The sequence below is a fragment of the Parasteatoda tepidariorum genome, chromosome 12 (genome assembly GCF_982258835.1).
Source record: "Parasteatoda tepidariorum strain Cologne lab strain chromosome 12, Ptep-v5.0, whole genome shotgun sequence".
Taxonomy (NCBI): domain Eukaryota; kingdom Metazoa; phylum Arthropoda; class Arachnida; order Araneae; family Theridiidae; genus Parasteatoda; species Parasteatoda tepidariorum.
The window spans coordinates 59,976,603-59,992,382 of NC_141766.1; the positions used below are offsets into that span (position 1 = coordinate 59,976,603).

The following is a 15,780-nucleotide window of genomic DNA, read 5'->3' on the forward strand; positions in this document are numbered from 1 at the left end:
CTTTTCAGCTGCAGACAGCAGTGGACAATAGCCGATTTATAGTATCTTTGGTCATACTCAGAAAAGTATTTTCGTATACTGTAAATTTGATTAAGGTGATGTAGAAGGTGAATGTTGATTTAATTGCCACTTGCAGTTATGCAAAAACTGTCAGAACAACCATAGAAAGCATTAGAAACGAGACACAATTCTCCATACTTTTTGAGGAAGCAAAGAGAATGAGCTCAAATGAAATAGTTGTCCCAAGAATGGCCGCAAGAGCGTCCCAACGCAGCAATGAACATCGAGAAACTGCCGAAATTTACTACCAGCGAAATGTGTTTTATCCGTTTATAGACCATGTGGTAACCGAACTAGATGCTCGTTTCAAACTACATGAAGATGCTATAGAAGGCATTCAACTGCTTCTACCCAAGAAAACTAAAACTGATGACAAAACAAAAGAGAGTCTGAAAAAAGTAGCAATAACCTTTCTAGGCGAAAGTAAAGGAAAACACATTTCTTAGTGAATATGACACATGGAGCAAACACTGGGAATCAATATCCGAAAACCTGTCACTGATCTCAAAACTCTCAATCAGTGCGATCAACAGTTTTTCCCTCTGACAAGAACGTTGCTGGGTATTTTGGCAACACTTCCGGTTTCCACCGCGACACCAGAAAGAAGTTTCTCCACTCTAAAGAGATTAAAAACCTATCTCAAAAATAAGATGGGAGATGAGAGACTGACTGGACTTGTTCTTCTGAGTATGCATCGTGACTTGGCGGTGCAATTGGATTCCGACGAAATTGTAAATAAGTTATCAACAAGGTGCAAAAGATTAAATTTATTACTTTAAGAAATTAACATTTTTCTATACTCTTTGATCATTGTTTTCCTTACAATAAACAAATATTTTACACACCTGTATGATTACTGAAATATTAGTAGCTTATATTACTATATATATATATATATAATGGAAATTCTCGACCCCTCCCATGTAAAAGCTATAGCTACGTCCGTGCTTATATCAGTGTAGGCGACTTGGATGATATTCAATCTGTAAGTTTGACTGAAAGATGGAAATAGTTACAGCGTGTCAGAGAAGCACTCAGAAAACGGTTTCAAAAGGAATATTTAGGCTTTCTTCATACCACCCTAGTGGACAGAGAGGAAATATCAAGATAGATGACATAGTTCTTATCGGAAATAATAATAAAGGGAGAAAAATAAGAATCCATTCTAGGTCGAGTGATAGAAATAATCCTAGGGAAGGATAGCATCACCCGTCTTTTGAAATTAAAGACATCAGCTGGAATTGTTAATAGACCTATTCATCGTTTTTCCCCACAGGAATTAAATTCAGAAAATGATATATTTTCCTTTGCAGACTGCAATGTAAAAAATAGCCAAAGTTTTCAAGGGGAAGACAATAACGCATGCCAAATTCAATGTGGAAAAAATATTACAAGGGTCATTCAAAAAACACGTTTTGGAAGAGAAGTTCACCCTCCTGAGGAGAGAAATAAAGGCTAAAAGGGTATAAGGTTCAATCTTCGTTAGTTGTTAAAGATGACGATCTCATGCATTCAACTTTTGTCGGTAACATCATGGTCGTGGGGATTGGCCAGCTTCTTTTAATTTGCTGTTGGTTGTTCTTGCGTGGATCATGACGTCATCAGTTTAAAGAGTATTTAAGCTTCTGTTGAAGCATTTTTGTTTGTATTCATTCTTTTCGTTCGTCACTCTGTTTGTCTATAAATTTTTTTAAAATAAATTTATTGCTTTAGAAACTTTGTTTTCTTATTCGTTTTGTTGACAAACAGATACAATGATACTCTGCGACAATCTCGGATGTCAGATATAAAATTCGCGATATTAGCACATTTCTACACAGTTCCACAGAATCAAAATGGCGAAAATCCTCCTAGTCAAAAAAATAGAATTGATGGAAGAATCACGTATATGCAGTGGCGTACCTAGGGGGGCGGTGGGTGCAGTCCGCACCGTTTTGAAAAGCAGGGTCGGCGGAAGGCGGCCTAGGCGGAACACCTAGCAGACCGCCGGTCTACTAGGTCTGCAAAGCATTAGGGCGTCGGCATAAGAACTATCTTTTTCAAACAACAAAATCTAAACGAGACAAAACAAAAATACTGACGAAGTTACAATTTCAGGAATCGCAAATAGATAAATATACTCAGTCCGTTTTGAAGAATTGTATTTGGAATGATAAATTGCTTATAAACCATTTTGTTCATTCGCGATTCAATCTTTTAACAGTGAAGAGTGAAACAAATTATTAGGGTGCCAGTGCATTTGGAGAGTTTATTATAGGTAAGTATATTATATTACGTATTATAGATATAGATGTTATTCTAAATGCTATTCAGAGTAGTAAAATGACTTTGCCGTTTTCTATACATAATATACTATTTATTTCGACAAGTTATATTTTTATTATATATCCCTAGGATGAAACGAGTAAAAGAAAGTGGTGCGTCATTTAGAAAGAAAAGGAAGAGAAGGGAGGAAATACAGACTAAAAATACTGGAGCACTACTCAAATATATCTCCCATAAGTCAACTTCTAGTTCTTTTAGTATTGTTGCCTCAAATACAGGCGAAGAAGCAGCCCTCGAAGGCGAAAAAACATTTTCCAATGTTGGTCAAGAGGAAAGACCTGCTTCACACACTGGCAAAGAAGTAGAAAGTTCATCAAGTTCTGATGAAGAATCTGCTGTACAAATTATTCCGTCTATTTCTATGAAAGATATTGGATTATGGCCTAACAAAATTGACGACAATACAAGAGTATTTCTGGTACGTCAAGGTCCCTTTGCAATTAAAAATTTGGACGCCGACTTCAGCGAAGGAGTAAAACGTCCTAATAATACAATCAAAGCCAAAGGTGAAACAAGAAAACTGAGTCAGGACTGGTTTTTTCAAATTTTGCCTAATGGCGAAAAGCTTTTAAGATCGTGGATGGTATATTCACCATCGAAGAAAAGTATTTATTGTTTCTGCTGCAAACTGTTTGATAATCTTTGTCAAGCAGGTTTTAATATGGAAAATGGTTTTAACAAATGGTGGAAACTTAATCCCAAAATTAGTCAACATGAGGTGAGTCCACTGCACATTCGATCATATTCCAAATGGAAGGAATTAGAAATAAGACTTGGACGTGGCACAACTATTGACAAACTACAACAACAGAATATTGATAAAGAAATAAAAAAATGGAAGGAAATTCTAACAAGAATACTTGATATAATTAGATTCCTAGCAAAACAAAATTTGGCATTTCGAGGACATTGTGAAAGTGTTCATCAGGAAAACATCGATTCAATGGAAAATAGAGGATATTTTCTTGAGCTTGTTGACTTATTGGCTAAGTACGACCCAGTATTACGAGAACATGTAGTAAAAATTAAGATGGGTAATAAATATAGTATCTCTTATTTGTCGCCGAAGATCCAGAACGAATTCATAGAGCTATTGGGAGGCGCAGTCAGAAAAACAATTATGGATCAAATGAAGCAGGCTAAATACTTTTGTATTATATTTGACAGCACTCCTGACATTTCACACAAAGATCAAACCAGTCAAATTATTAGATATGTAGTTATTGATGGTAGCGAAGTTAAAGTTGTAGAATCGTTTAATGACTTTGTAGAAACTAAAGGAAAAACTGCTGATGAAATCACAGATATGATTTTAACGAAATTAGAAAATGACGGTTCAGATATAAAAAATTGCAGAGGACAGGCTTATGATAATGCTGCCCTCATTGCAGGAAAGCACAGCGGTGTTCAAACTCGTATTAAAGAAATAAATCCAAATGCAGAATTTGTAGCATGTACAAATCATTCTTTAAACCTGGCATGTTTACACGCAGCTTCTACAGCTATCAATTCCATCACATTTTTTGGAACTATCGAACAGTTGTTTTCGTTGTTTTCTTCTTCCACTCATAGATGGAATGTTTTACTTTCTGTCACTGGTCAAGGTGTTAAACGCAGTGTAGAAACTCGCTGGAGCGCTAGAGCTGCAGCGGTAACTATAGTAAAAAAACATTTTTTTTACATTTTAAGCGCTTTGGAAAAATTGACATCTGAAGAAGAAAATAGTAAAACGAGATCAGATGCTGGAGTATTACTCAATTCTATGCAATCTTTTTCTTTTCTATGTTACCTTCATTTATGGGAACCCGTCCTTTTGGAAATTAATGACGCTCAAAAATACCTGCAAATAAAAGGGTTAAATGTCCACCAATGCCATATAAAACTAAATTCTTTGCAAACACATTTCATGGAACAAAGAGATACGCTAGTACAAAACGCTGTTATAGCAGCCAAAATAATTTGTGAAGAGTTGGAGATATCAACTGAGCGTCGAGTTAGAAGGAGAAAAAATATGAGTGGGGAAAATTCGCGAGACGTGGGGCTATCCTTAGAAGAAAAGTACGAAGAGAAATGTTTTCATCTATGGACAGAATTATAAAGGAAATAAAAGAACGCTTCGATCAGTTGCATGGCCTTGTAAGAAAATATTCGCGCATAATACCGTGTAACCTACTAAATGAAGAGTTTGAATGTCAAATAAATGACTTGATTGACATTGATAAAGAACAGTTCCATATTGAAAGAAAAAGGATCCAGGTTTTTATGGCTGTACCTACACTAAAAGAAGAGGCAAAACATTGGAAAAACGGGGAGAAGGGCCCTCTTGATCTGCTAAAATTTATTCAGCAGTATAGGTTGGAAAATTCTGTTCCCAACATTGTAATTTTGCTAAGAATTTTTTTAACAATCTCAATCTGTGTCGCTAGTTGCGAAAGAAGATTCTCAAAATTGAAGTTGATAAAAAATTATTTTCGTTCTACAATGAGTCAATTAAGACTACAAAATCTTGCAATATTGTCAATAGAACAAGAAATTACAAATAATATAAATTTTGAGAGCATTATACACGATTTTTCTAGTATGAAAGCTAGAAGAGTAGATATTATATAAATATGCTTACGAGTGCATACAAATATGTCTAAAAAAATTTACTCTGTGTATTAATTAATATTGATTAAATAACTTAATAATTTATTTATGTGTATTAATTTATAAAAACCACTATTTGATTGACTTATAATAGAAAGGGCGGCAAACTGGAGATCGCCCCGGGCGGCAAAAGTTCTAGGTACGCCACTGCGTATATGTAAACATCTCGTTAACAGAATTTCTGCTTATTTGAGCTTCCTAGTTTTTTCTTGCCTATATGCAGCTGTAATAAAGTTATAGCATACAATAAAAAGTGCAATAATGTAATTTATAACAATGATTTTAATATTTAATTAATGGAAAATCTAATTACAACTACAATTTAGGACATAACTTACATCATATCACTTAAAACCAATGGTTTGTATCTTGTTGATATGCATAGATATATATAATATACATACACTAATTATTAATATTACCTATAATTTGGAAATAAAATATATTGCTATCAGTTATAAATAAGAAACCACTATATATGTAAATGACTAAATATGGGTTAATGGTATTTACCTACCAGATTTTTGCCAGTAAAAAACTAGTTTTTACCATATCCTGGTGAAAACTGCTTTTTCTCTGGTAAAATCCCAATCCTGATTTTATCTGCGCTCACGTAACATATGAAATTAAAGGTCATTAATTATTAAAAACCTGCAATAAGCTTCCAATGAAAATAATATTTAATTTAATAGAGCGATAAGTTAACGAGAGATTCATAAGTTATAAGGCATTGTGATTAACGAAATTATAGTTACTCAATACAATAATTTTATTTCAAATGTATTTTAAAAATGAGAAAAATCAAATGTTTTTTCCTTGGGATTTTTAATTCTATTTTAAACTTTAGAAGCTAGCTTTTAAATATTAATTTAAACTTTCTTAACGATCATACTGTGGTGAAAGGAGTTATGTCAACCTCCATCTATCAAAAGATAGATAGAATCCAGTTAGCATGCCTAGTGAATTGATGTTTAATAATCGTAGTGGTAATTACGCGACCAGAATTTTAACTGGGATAGAATTCAATGAATGGATATCACTAGTTGATTCAATATGGTTCCGCAAAAGATTGGGAGAGCTGTTCACCGTGTGTCGCTATTAGCAGTCAAGTGTGTGCAGGACCTCATTGTGTATAAATGAAACTGAGAAGCAACAGTGCAAAGGAGCAATGACACAGTTGCATTTAGCAATTCAACATTTAAATATGTTTTATCTACCAAAGTAGACAAGTTCACATAGACGTGAGCGTTATTTTCGATGTAGGCGAGTTTGCATCACGTCTGGGTCGCCAGTTTGTGGAGGTACGATTTTAGAGAGATGCTGCTTTTAATAAAATTTATATAATATAGAATTTTGAGTAATAATAAATAAAGTATAGTGGAACAAGCAACGATGATAACAAAAGCAGATCATTAATATATACAAGAGTAGAATAATAGTCAAAAATAAAACCTTGACTTGACACAATACAAATAAAATTAACGAATATATGACATAGATAGAATGAATTACCAAGATGTTTGCGATTTTTATAGAAAGACAATGTTCCATTCCACAGATCAAGATGAAGACCAATAATGCTGCCCTGGTCAAAAGTAGTAGATATAGTGCGTTCTTCTCCATTATGATAAAAAGATCCAGTATACGAAAAACCCCAAGTATCACTATCTTTTCCTAATCTACTAATGTACGTATTTTGCAACTGAGACATATCAGCTTCTGCTGTTCCAATTCCAACCATCTAAAATGGATTTGATTTAATTAACTAATAAAATTATTTTTGAAGCAAAGATTCAACTATATTTTAAAAAACAAATCTTTCCTATAATAGATTTTTTGACTTCAATGGCAAGATGCATAAAAAGTTATTTATTGACAACTTCATTTAAACCTCAATATCATGATTTCTTTTCAGAAGCTTTGAAACTTTAAAGAGCTTTCCTAAAGCATTATTAGCAAACCTTTCATGAGATGATATTTCAGTAAAGAACTATCTGGCCAAAAGAATCCCAATTGTTATGGAGATGTGGACAACTCTATGGCAATATTTAGACCATTCACACTTTGAGGCATGTACAAAAATTGGACTGGCCTCCTATAGAATACCTTTGGGATGAAATAAAGAGCAGATTACTTAGCCAGCCTGTGATGGCTATCAAAAACTGGTGGAAGGTCTTCAGGCTGTCATCAATGTAAAAGGGGGACCAAGAAGTCCATACCACTAGGTGTCCTTTTGGCCAGAGAGTGAGAGACCAACATAGAATCAAAACAAAGATTTCTTCAAAGTGCAAATGAGCAAGAAAAGATTGATTGAAATAAATGTTTTCTTCTGGAAGTAAATAAATTTTATACAACTAACAGCATATTTATTATTTAGACTGTAATATTCAATTACTAAAAATTTTTAGTGTCTCTTTTCAAGTTTGTAATAAGATTGTATAAGGAGCAACAAATGAATGTTCAGCTAATGGAAAGAAAATAAAGTTACCATATCTGTTCCATAAACAGGAGATATCATTTGAATCTCCCAGAAATGTTGACCATGAGACATAGGCTTACTTCCTCTCACAAGCGCAGTCCCACTGCTGTGTTTTCTATGAAATGTCACATCTCTATCATTATTTAAAGTGTTTACAAAATCATTCCCACTTTTAACATCCCAAGTCCACTCAATAGCTTCAAAAAAAAAGAGAGACAGTTAAAATTCATAAAGTGTTCATAAATTTTTTTTTGACAGGGTTGCCACTCAAATCTGGAAACCCTATTCATATTATAAACAATATATTAAGAAGAAACACACAATCACTGTGCTCTAGTACTAGTTTTAATTGCTAGAAAAACTCAAAGAAATAAAGAACAGCTTAACCTACTTAAAGCAAATAATGTAAATGAACTAGTTAAGTATAGCAGAAATATCATCCTTAAATATCCCATAGAATAAGCATTTAGAGGTTCCTGTGATGACATTCCTGTCCTGACATTCGTTCCTGTGATGACTTTTGTGCCTTCTCACCTTCTGGAGCTACTTCAGTGTTGTATTGGACAGCAAGATGCCTTATGTCTGAGAAGACGATGGCGGGCGTAATTTTTTTTTAAATTATCATTATCTCAATTGAAAAACGGAAATTCCATTTTACATTTCTCAAAAGTAAACAATTTTTTTTCATTTCAGTACCTCTTCTTTATGCAATTAAGCGGGGACAAAAAACAACAATTATTCGTTTAAACGGGGAAATTTAACATTAGTTTTATATAAAATGATTTGGTTCCATTAAATTTTATTGGTATAAGCAGGTTATTTGATTATTCGATATGCAATTAAGTGGAAACAACTGCATATAAAACTTGAACATAATTTTAATTTAGAAATTAAAGAATTAATAATTCAAAAAAAAAAAAATTTTTGCACTAGAAAAGTTCAAGCAGATCCAAATAGTAGCATTAGTTTTAATTTTTCAGATACATATCATTTTATAAATTTTGAGAAATCGCAAAATGACATTTATGTGACCAACAATCAGTTAAAAACTGTCAAACAAATTACTTAACCAATTGACAGATTAAATATATTTTATTCACAAATCATAATGTTAACATATGTTAATACAAGGGTCCCCAACCCTATGCCCGTAGGCACCCGTCGATCGGTCTTGGTGCTCCCGCTGCTTATGCCCAACCATAAAATATTTCAGTTTTCTATTTTCCCATTAAATGCTATGCAAATACATATTGAAGTATGCTGGCTCAGTAAAGGCAAAGTACTTGATAGATTTCTACATTTAATTGAAGAAATAAAAAATTATCTTGCAGCCAAAAATCAAACATTTTTAGAACTAAGAGAGAAACATTTTTAGAACTTCTTTGGCTAGCATATTTGTCTTTCATAACAGACATAATGGAAAAACTGAATAATTTAAACTTGGAGCTGCAAGGAAAGGACAAACATATAGCAAAAATGATAAGAGGCTATAAACTCGTTCAGAGCTAAGCTAGTTTTGTGGATATGTCATTTGAAAATGAAGTCTGTTGTGCATTTTCCAAACATGAAAAAAATGATAGATGACAGTGAAATTGACTTATCAACATTTTTCATCAAAGCGCTTTCAACAATTTAATATCATCGAACCTTTGATCTTTTTTGTTAATCCCTTTATCAACCAAATAAACGTAACCGTAATAGCAACATACATTTCAGAATTTCTTCAAGTAAAGCGAGAAGAAGTGGAGATAGAAATTGTGGATCTTCAGAATGACATTATCCTCAAAACTATTATATCAGATGAGAAATTCTGGAATATAGTTGAAGGAATAAATTCCATTTTCAAAAAGAGCATCACATAAAATAAAGTCGTTTCTTGGTTCCACAAAGTTGTGCAAATCACTGTTTTTGACAATGAACATCATAAAATCAAAATATAGATCCCGATTTTCAGATGAACACCTTGACGATTACTAGCGAGTAGGAATTTCATCATATTCTCCCATTTATGAAGCACTGGTCAGCGAAATGCCATGCCAGAAACCACATTGACTGTATTTTATAAATAATTTTTACAATTCATATGTTTTGAAAGCAATTTAGTAATCATTTATTTTACACAAAAATATTAATACTAATTATATTCATATGTTAAATTAATTTTATCAATTAAATTTTTTGTGTATTATATGCAGACGTGCCAACTCTCCCGCATTTTGCGGGAGTCTCCCGAATTTTGAGTTATTCTCCCGCCCTCCGGAATTGATTTGAAAAACTCCCGAATTTTACTGCGATCGACGGCCAAACTCAAAATTACCTAATTTTTCCGCGAGTGCGATGGTAAGTTTTTCTTTCAGCTTGAATTCCATCCCCTCTTATCAAACTACCATCTGCCTGAAGCGTAGCTGAACATGCTTTATTTTCCCCCCTCTTCAACGTTACCTCTTAACACTCCTATTTCACCCGCCCCCTTACACTGGGGGCGGGTGAAATCTTCCTCTTCTTTCGTGTGGAGTTGAATGCAATGACGTCACATGTCGTTATCGAGTGACGTCCGTTCAGGAGTGGGGAAACTCGTACTCTCGATAGTCGGAATTGATATTGTATCTTGCTGTTTTTATAGTTTTTAATGCGTATTTTTCCACGGTTGGCAACAAGCTCGTAAACTAGCAACGTGATATCAATTATTCGTTTAGTCTTCGTATATTTAAAAAAAAAAAATTTCAAGGATGTCTTAAGTCGAAACGGAAGTATGGATCAATTTCAACAAATCATGTACCAATGACTTTAGCAAGACTTAATTGCGGAGAGCTAAGTCTGCAACTCTTTTTTTCATGCATACAATAGAGAACCATTTATCTGGTATCCAGATAATCCGGAAAAAAAATTTGCTCGGTTCTCCCGCCATTTTGAACTAAAACGATATGGAAAAAAAAAGCGGAAACTGGACTAATCCTTGAAGTTGAGTAGAGGAAAATGTGAGGAAGGGAAGAATTTTTCCCCCGTTTACCCAGAGAAACGTCATTTCTTCCGCGACCTTGAAGATTTTAGATCTTTATTCTCTTTTAGGTCGTTAAACTCAAAGGAGTGGCATGATGATTTCGTTTGCTAGTTTGATTTACGAGGGGGTGGGGAAAATGCATTGCACATGCATATCAGTGAACAGAAGATGAAAGAGAAAAATATATTTATCTATTTGACATCGATTAATAAAAATAAAATGTTTTTCTTTTGAATAAATTCTGATTCTTTGGAAGTGCGGTATCATTTGCAAGTTTTTCTTGATGTGGAATCACACCTGCTTTAATTAAAAATCGCGTTTTTATAAAAAAAAAAAAAAAAAAAAAAAAGGAGAATTGTTTATTAATTTAAGCATACAATTATTTTATGAAGCAGATTGCAGTTTCGTTTTTCTGATTCCACTACGTTTTTTTTTCTTTCTTTTTCATGATAAATTTTGCCCTCAATAAAATTATTTGTATTACCAAATTTTTTCATTAGTTTTTTTTTTTTTTTTTAAAGTCCGTTGATCTTGCCTTGTTCTAGGTTTTAATATTTATGCTAGTGCCGTTTTTTAACTATCGTTTCGGTTCGATAATTTTCAAGTGTTGTTTTTATTTAGATTAATAGGTTTTCCTTTTATTTTCGCCCCCCCCATGAAATATATTGCGTTATTTAATCATTGGTTTTGTTTATTAGTTGATTTATTAGGAATCGTAATTATTTTTTAAACTTGTTTTTCTTGTCTAAACTTGCAAATTTTTTTATTCTTTTAAATTTTATTTTTCTACAATTTTTTTCCTTTTTAGATTTAGGAGTGCTTTTCTTTTTTCTCTTACTTTAAAATGTGTTTACATTTTTTCCTTGTAATTTGGGTTTGATAAAACATCGATTAACGACACTTTTTTGTCGATCCAGGAAACCGGGAAATTAAGACATCCGGGATAGCGATGGTCCCGAGCATCCCGGATAATTGGTTCTTTATTGTACAGACATTAGTATTGAATTGGTTTTTTAAAATAAAATACTTATTCAATTTGTTTATTTTTTAAAAGTTTTTGTGTATTTTTATTACAGTGTCAAGGGTTTTTGAATAATGTTTTATTAAGGAAATGGTATTTATTTAAAGAGTATCTACCTAATATAGTTTTGTGTTGCTAAATCTGTGTTTAATTATTTTATTTCCATTTAATATTTTTAAACAATTATTGCTCTATTAGTGTGTAAAATTTCTTGCATTCTTATATTTAATAAATTTTTTACTTAAAATTCCTTAGAAGTGCCAAATGTTGCATACCATGCACCTTTTTTTACCCCTCCTGAAATCTCCTGAATTCTTGTTAGGGAAACTCCTGAATGTTAATTTTGCTAGGTTGGCACGTCTGTATATGTAGCGTGTATTATTACCTATGTCTATCAACTATAAATTTATCTTGAAAAAATAAATGGTGCCCGCCACTCGACCGATATTCTGGTATTTGCTCTTAGGTACAAAAAGGTTGGGGACCCCTGTATTAATAAATAAAAAAATTTTAGCAAATGTTAATAAATAATAAATGTTGACAAATATTAATATAATGTTATTGCTTTTAAAACTTCTGTTAGTTTTATATAACTGATATATTACCATTTACATCAACATTGCTAATTAATTTCTTTGGACTAATATAAAAATTTTCCAATTATTTTGTTTAGATTATCTAACGTTGCATTAAAAAAATAAAAATCATCAGAAAACTATAAAGCAAGGGAAATCATAAGATCAGTGGACTAAATAAATTGCTACTTTAATTTAAATTATGTTTTAATAAATAATTTCTTTTGGTATCTTAAACATTAAGAAATCTAAACAGAAAGAAAAATCTGAATGAAACTTGTTGAAAAAATATTCCATGTTATGGATTTGATAGTTAGTTGATGGCTGACAATCCTCCAAAACATAACAATGCTAGTAAAAAAATATGAAGAGTTACTCATTAATAAACAGATAATAATTGCAAACAACAATGAACAAACTTAGGCATAAGAAATAATTAATACATTTTTTAAAGCTATTTTTTTATATTCCAATAAATAATCTATGACAGACTTATTATTCACAAAAAACTATTGTCAGTGGAGGCAAAATTTGTGTCTTTAAATGTAAGTAATTTTATGAAACTCAAAAAAGAAAAATGTGGTGATTGAATTTTCGAGATTTCCATATCATGACCTGTCGCAGAATAATTGCAGTCTTGGCAACTTCAGGACAGTGGCCTGTGAGAAACTACAAAAAAACATCACAGAAGGGACCAGCTTGAAAGGTATAACTTGTAGCCAACCCCAGGCAAACATCTGCATGCTTTAAAAAAAAAAAATTACAAGTTTAAAATCTATTTGGCACCTTGGCAATTGTAGTTGGCTTGACAGATCACGATACAGAAATACCACAATCGGAAACAACAATTAGAAACTTAAGTATAAGGAATAATTAAAACACTTTTTAAAGCTTTTTTTTTTTAAATTCCAATAAATATTCACTGACAGGCTTATTATTCACAAATTAACTATTGGCAGTAGGAGCCAAATTTGTGTCTCTAATTTGATAAAACTCAAAACTAAAATGTGGTCCAACAAATTTTCAATTAAATTGAAATAAACCTAGGTTTTTACTCAGGTATACATGGATTTTAGATAAATACAATTTTATGAAAAAGTGACATGAAATATGTCTTGCTTTTCAAAACCCTCAGTAGAGAAAACAAAGTTAGTTAAGGGAATCTAACAAATACTTACAACTTTCTTCAGCGGATTTTATATTCGGATCAGAAATAAGTAGAAAAGGTGAAGCCTCAACAAAAGAATTTCGGGCATATTCAAAGTAATCTACAGACATGGTTCCTTTTGTGATCGTAAAAATCTATCAGAAAGAAGAAAATATATATCCCTGAGTATGGATGGTGCTTTTAAAGGGGAGATTTCCATTTCGTGATCTGTGGCAGAATAATAACCAATTCTTGGAAATTTCTGGGCAGTGGCTAACTGGGCATGGAAACTAAAAAAACATCACAGAAAGGGACCAACTCGAAAGGTATAACTCATAGCCACCCCCGGGCAAACATCCACACGATTTTTTTTTTTTTTTTTTAATTTTCAAGTTTGAAATCGATTTGGCACCTTGGTGATTGTAGTTGGTGCAACAGATCTCGATACAGAAATATGCCCCTTTTAATATAAATATAAACAACAACCATCTCGAGCTCTTGACATGCTCCGGTTAGAATGTATACTAATAATTCCACAAAGTGATATTTTCAAACAGATAATTTTGTTTTTAATACATTTTATTATTTCAGAGCTCTGTTTTTGATGCCCTAAACCTGTTTTGGACAAGACATGTGGGTTTTACTGTCCTAAACTTACTAAAACTGTCCAAAACCTAAGACATTAGTATAAAAGGTGAAAATTCTATGTGTAACCATTGTACACATAATGATTACATTTATTAATAAATACTCGATGTTTTTTACACAATTTAGCTTAACCTATTAAAGGAATATAATATAATATTATAGGAAAAGATTAATAACTTTTGAAGTTACACAATTCATTAAATAACAAAAGTGAATACCTTATTCTTTAAATATGAATTAATATGCTTTAATACTGATAAATTATGTTCTTGCATAAGGATAAATAATGCAATATTAAAAATAATAATAAGCTTTTTTAATAAAACGAAAACTTGTCTTCATTTTGTTTCTTGTTCAAAAATTAATCCCTTTAATTCTTAATATATTTTTTTTAAATTGTGACATAATTTGAAAAAAAGGGACAGGACGGTTAAACCCTGGATTAATCCATTCTGTACTAAACCTTGCCAACTCTGGTTAGCCATAGCATATTGTTCCAACAATATTCATTTTTCATATTATCATTTTGGCTTAAATTTCAAGGTTGGTATATTGTTAACAAGGTTCTTTAACGATTCCTTTTTCAAATGAGAATTCTTACATCTTGAAATGATAGATCTTCAAAAGACGATTCTTCTTTTAAACACAAATAATAAATACAGATATTTGGGTGACTACAATCGGGGTCTATTTACATTTATCCTTTGCATTTCCGATTATCTATTTCTTCTGAAAAACAGACATCAAAATTAGAATATAAGTCTCTATTGATACATTTATATTGTTGGCTCCACAGCTAATAATCGGGCACTTGCACTAAAAGAAGAAGAAGACACACAATACCTATGCTTGTGACCTATGACGTCAGCACTAACTAATCTTAATCAACTCAATCTTTATTAACTCAAAATTTTAATTAAAGTTAAGTTAATTAAAATATCTCCTACCCTTCCCTATCTCCTCAGTTGTATATATATTTAGAGTCGGCAAAAAAAAAAAGATACCACCTAGATTAACTTTCGTTCTAATAATCAGATTTTCACGTAGTAAGTGCCAATCTTAGGGCACGTTCCAATATTCGCACCGGTGTTACCGGTTACACTGGTTTGCCGCACTGACCGTTCCAATATTAAAACTGGTGTAACCAGTGCACTGACTGCACCGATCGTTCCAATATTCAAACTCGTGTAACCAGTAACGCACGATAACATTTTCACTTAAACATTTTCGACCAATGTATATTGTTTTCAAAATAAACAAATCCCATCAATATTTGATTATTAAATGCATTTCTTTTGTGTTATAATTTTTTCTAATAGCCTTTCTGTATTTTCTAACAGGCCTGGAACGATGAAAATTGCCCTAGCTTAATAACAAATTATACTTTTAGTTTTACTGTGTTATATTTAATATGAGTTTGATTAATGGGATTTCAAATATAAACCCTACTGAACTAGCCGTTGACTGACCTGTGTTGTTAAAACAAGGCTTTCAATGTCTTGAGCATAGGTTTAAATTTGAATTTCTTTTTTGTACTAAGTGATTTCTGAAAACCACATCATTGTAGTGATGATTTGGAGATCTGTCCTGATCTGCGGCCTCTTCAACACACATTTCAAATTATTGACAGATCATATTATATGAAAATTTAGTTTGTATGAAAGGATTTTAAATCAAATCCAATGGCCTTTGCCATTGATTGGCCTGTGTTATTACAACGAGGCTTTCAATGTCTTGAGCTTTTAGGTTAATATTTAGATTCCTTTCATAATTTCTTGAAATCTCAGTATAATAAATATTCTAGTATTATATTGTAACATGATAATATTTCAGCAATATGAAGATTTTATGTTCTATTTGTAAACTTTTAATTCC

General features: G+C 32.1%; 1 protein-coding gene across 5 annotated transcripts in view; it reads right to left on the bottom strand.

Moving 5' to 3' along the window:
- The window catches only part of LOC107449383 (SPRY domain-containing SOCS box protein 3), a 31,234-nt gene extending 16,497 nt beyond the window's left edge, over positions 1–14,737 (bottom strand). Inside the window, exons 1-4 of one of the 5 annotated variants that reach the window (XM_087156227.1) lie at positions 14,601–14,737; positions 13,289–13,412; positions 7,523–7,710; positions 6,547–6,775 (exon numbers count right to left, since the gene is read on the bottom strand). In XM_087156227.1, the coding sequence (XP_087012353.1) occupies positions 6,547–6,775; positions 7,523–7,710; positions 13,289–13,412; positions 14,601–14,615 (556 nt within the window). In that variant the 5' untranslated portion in view covers positions 14,616–14,737. Of the gene's footprint in view, positions 1–6,546; positions 6,776–7,522; positions 7,711–13,288; positions 13,413–14,123 lie in introns of all 5 variants that reach the window. The other 4 variants (XM_071188392.2, XM_043047733.3, XM_016064892.4 and 1 more) reach the window with 4 other exon arrangements.
- Positions 14,738–15,780: the final 1,043 nt, after the last annotated feature.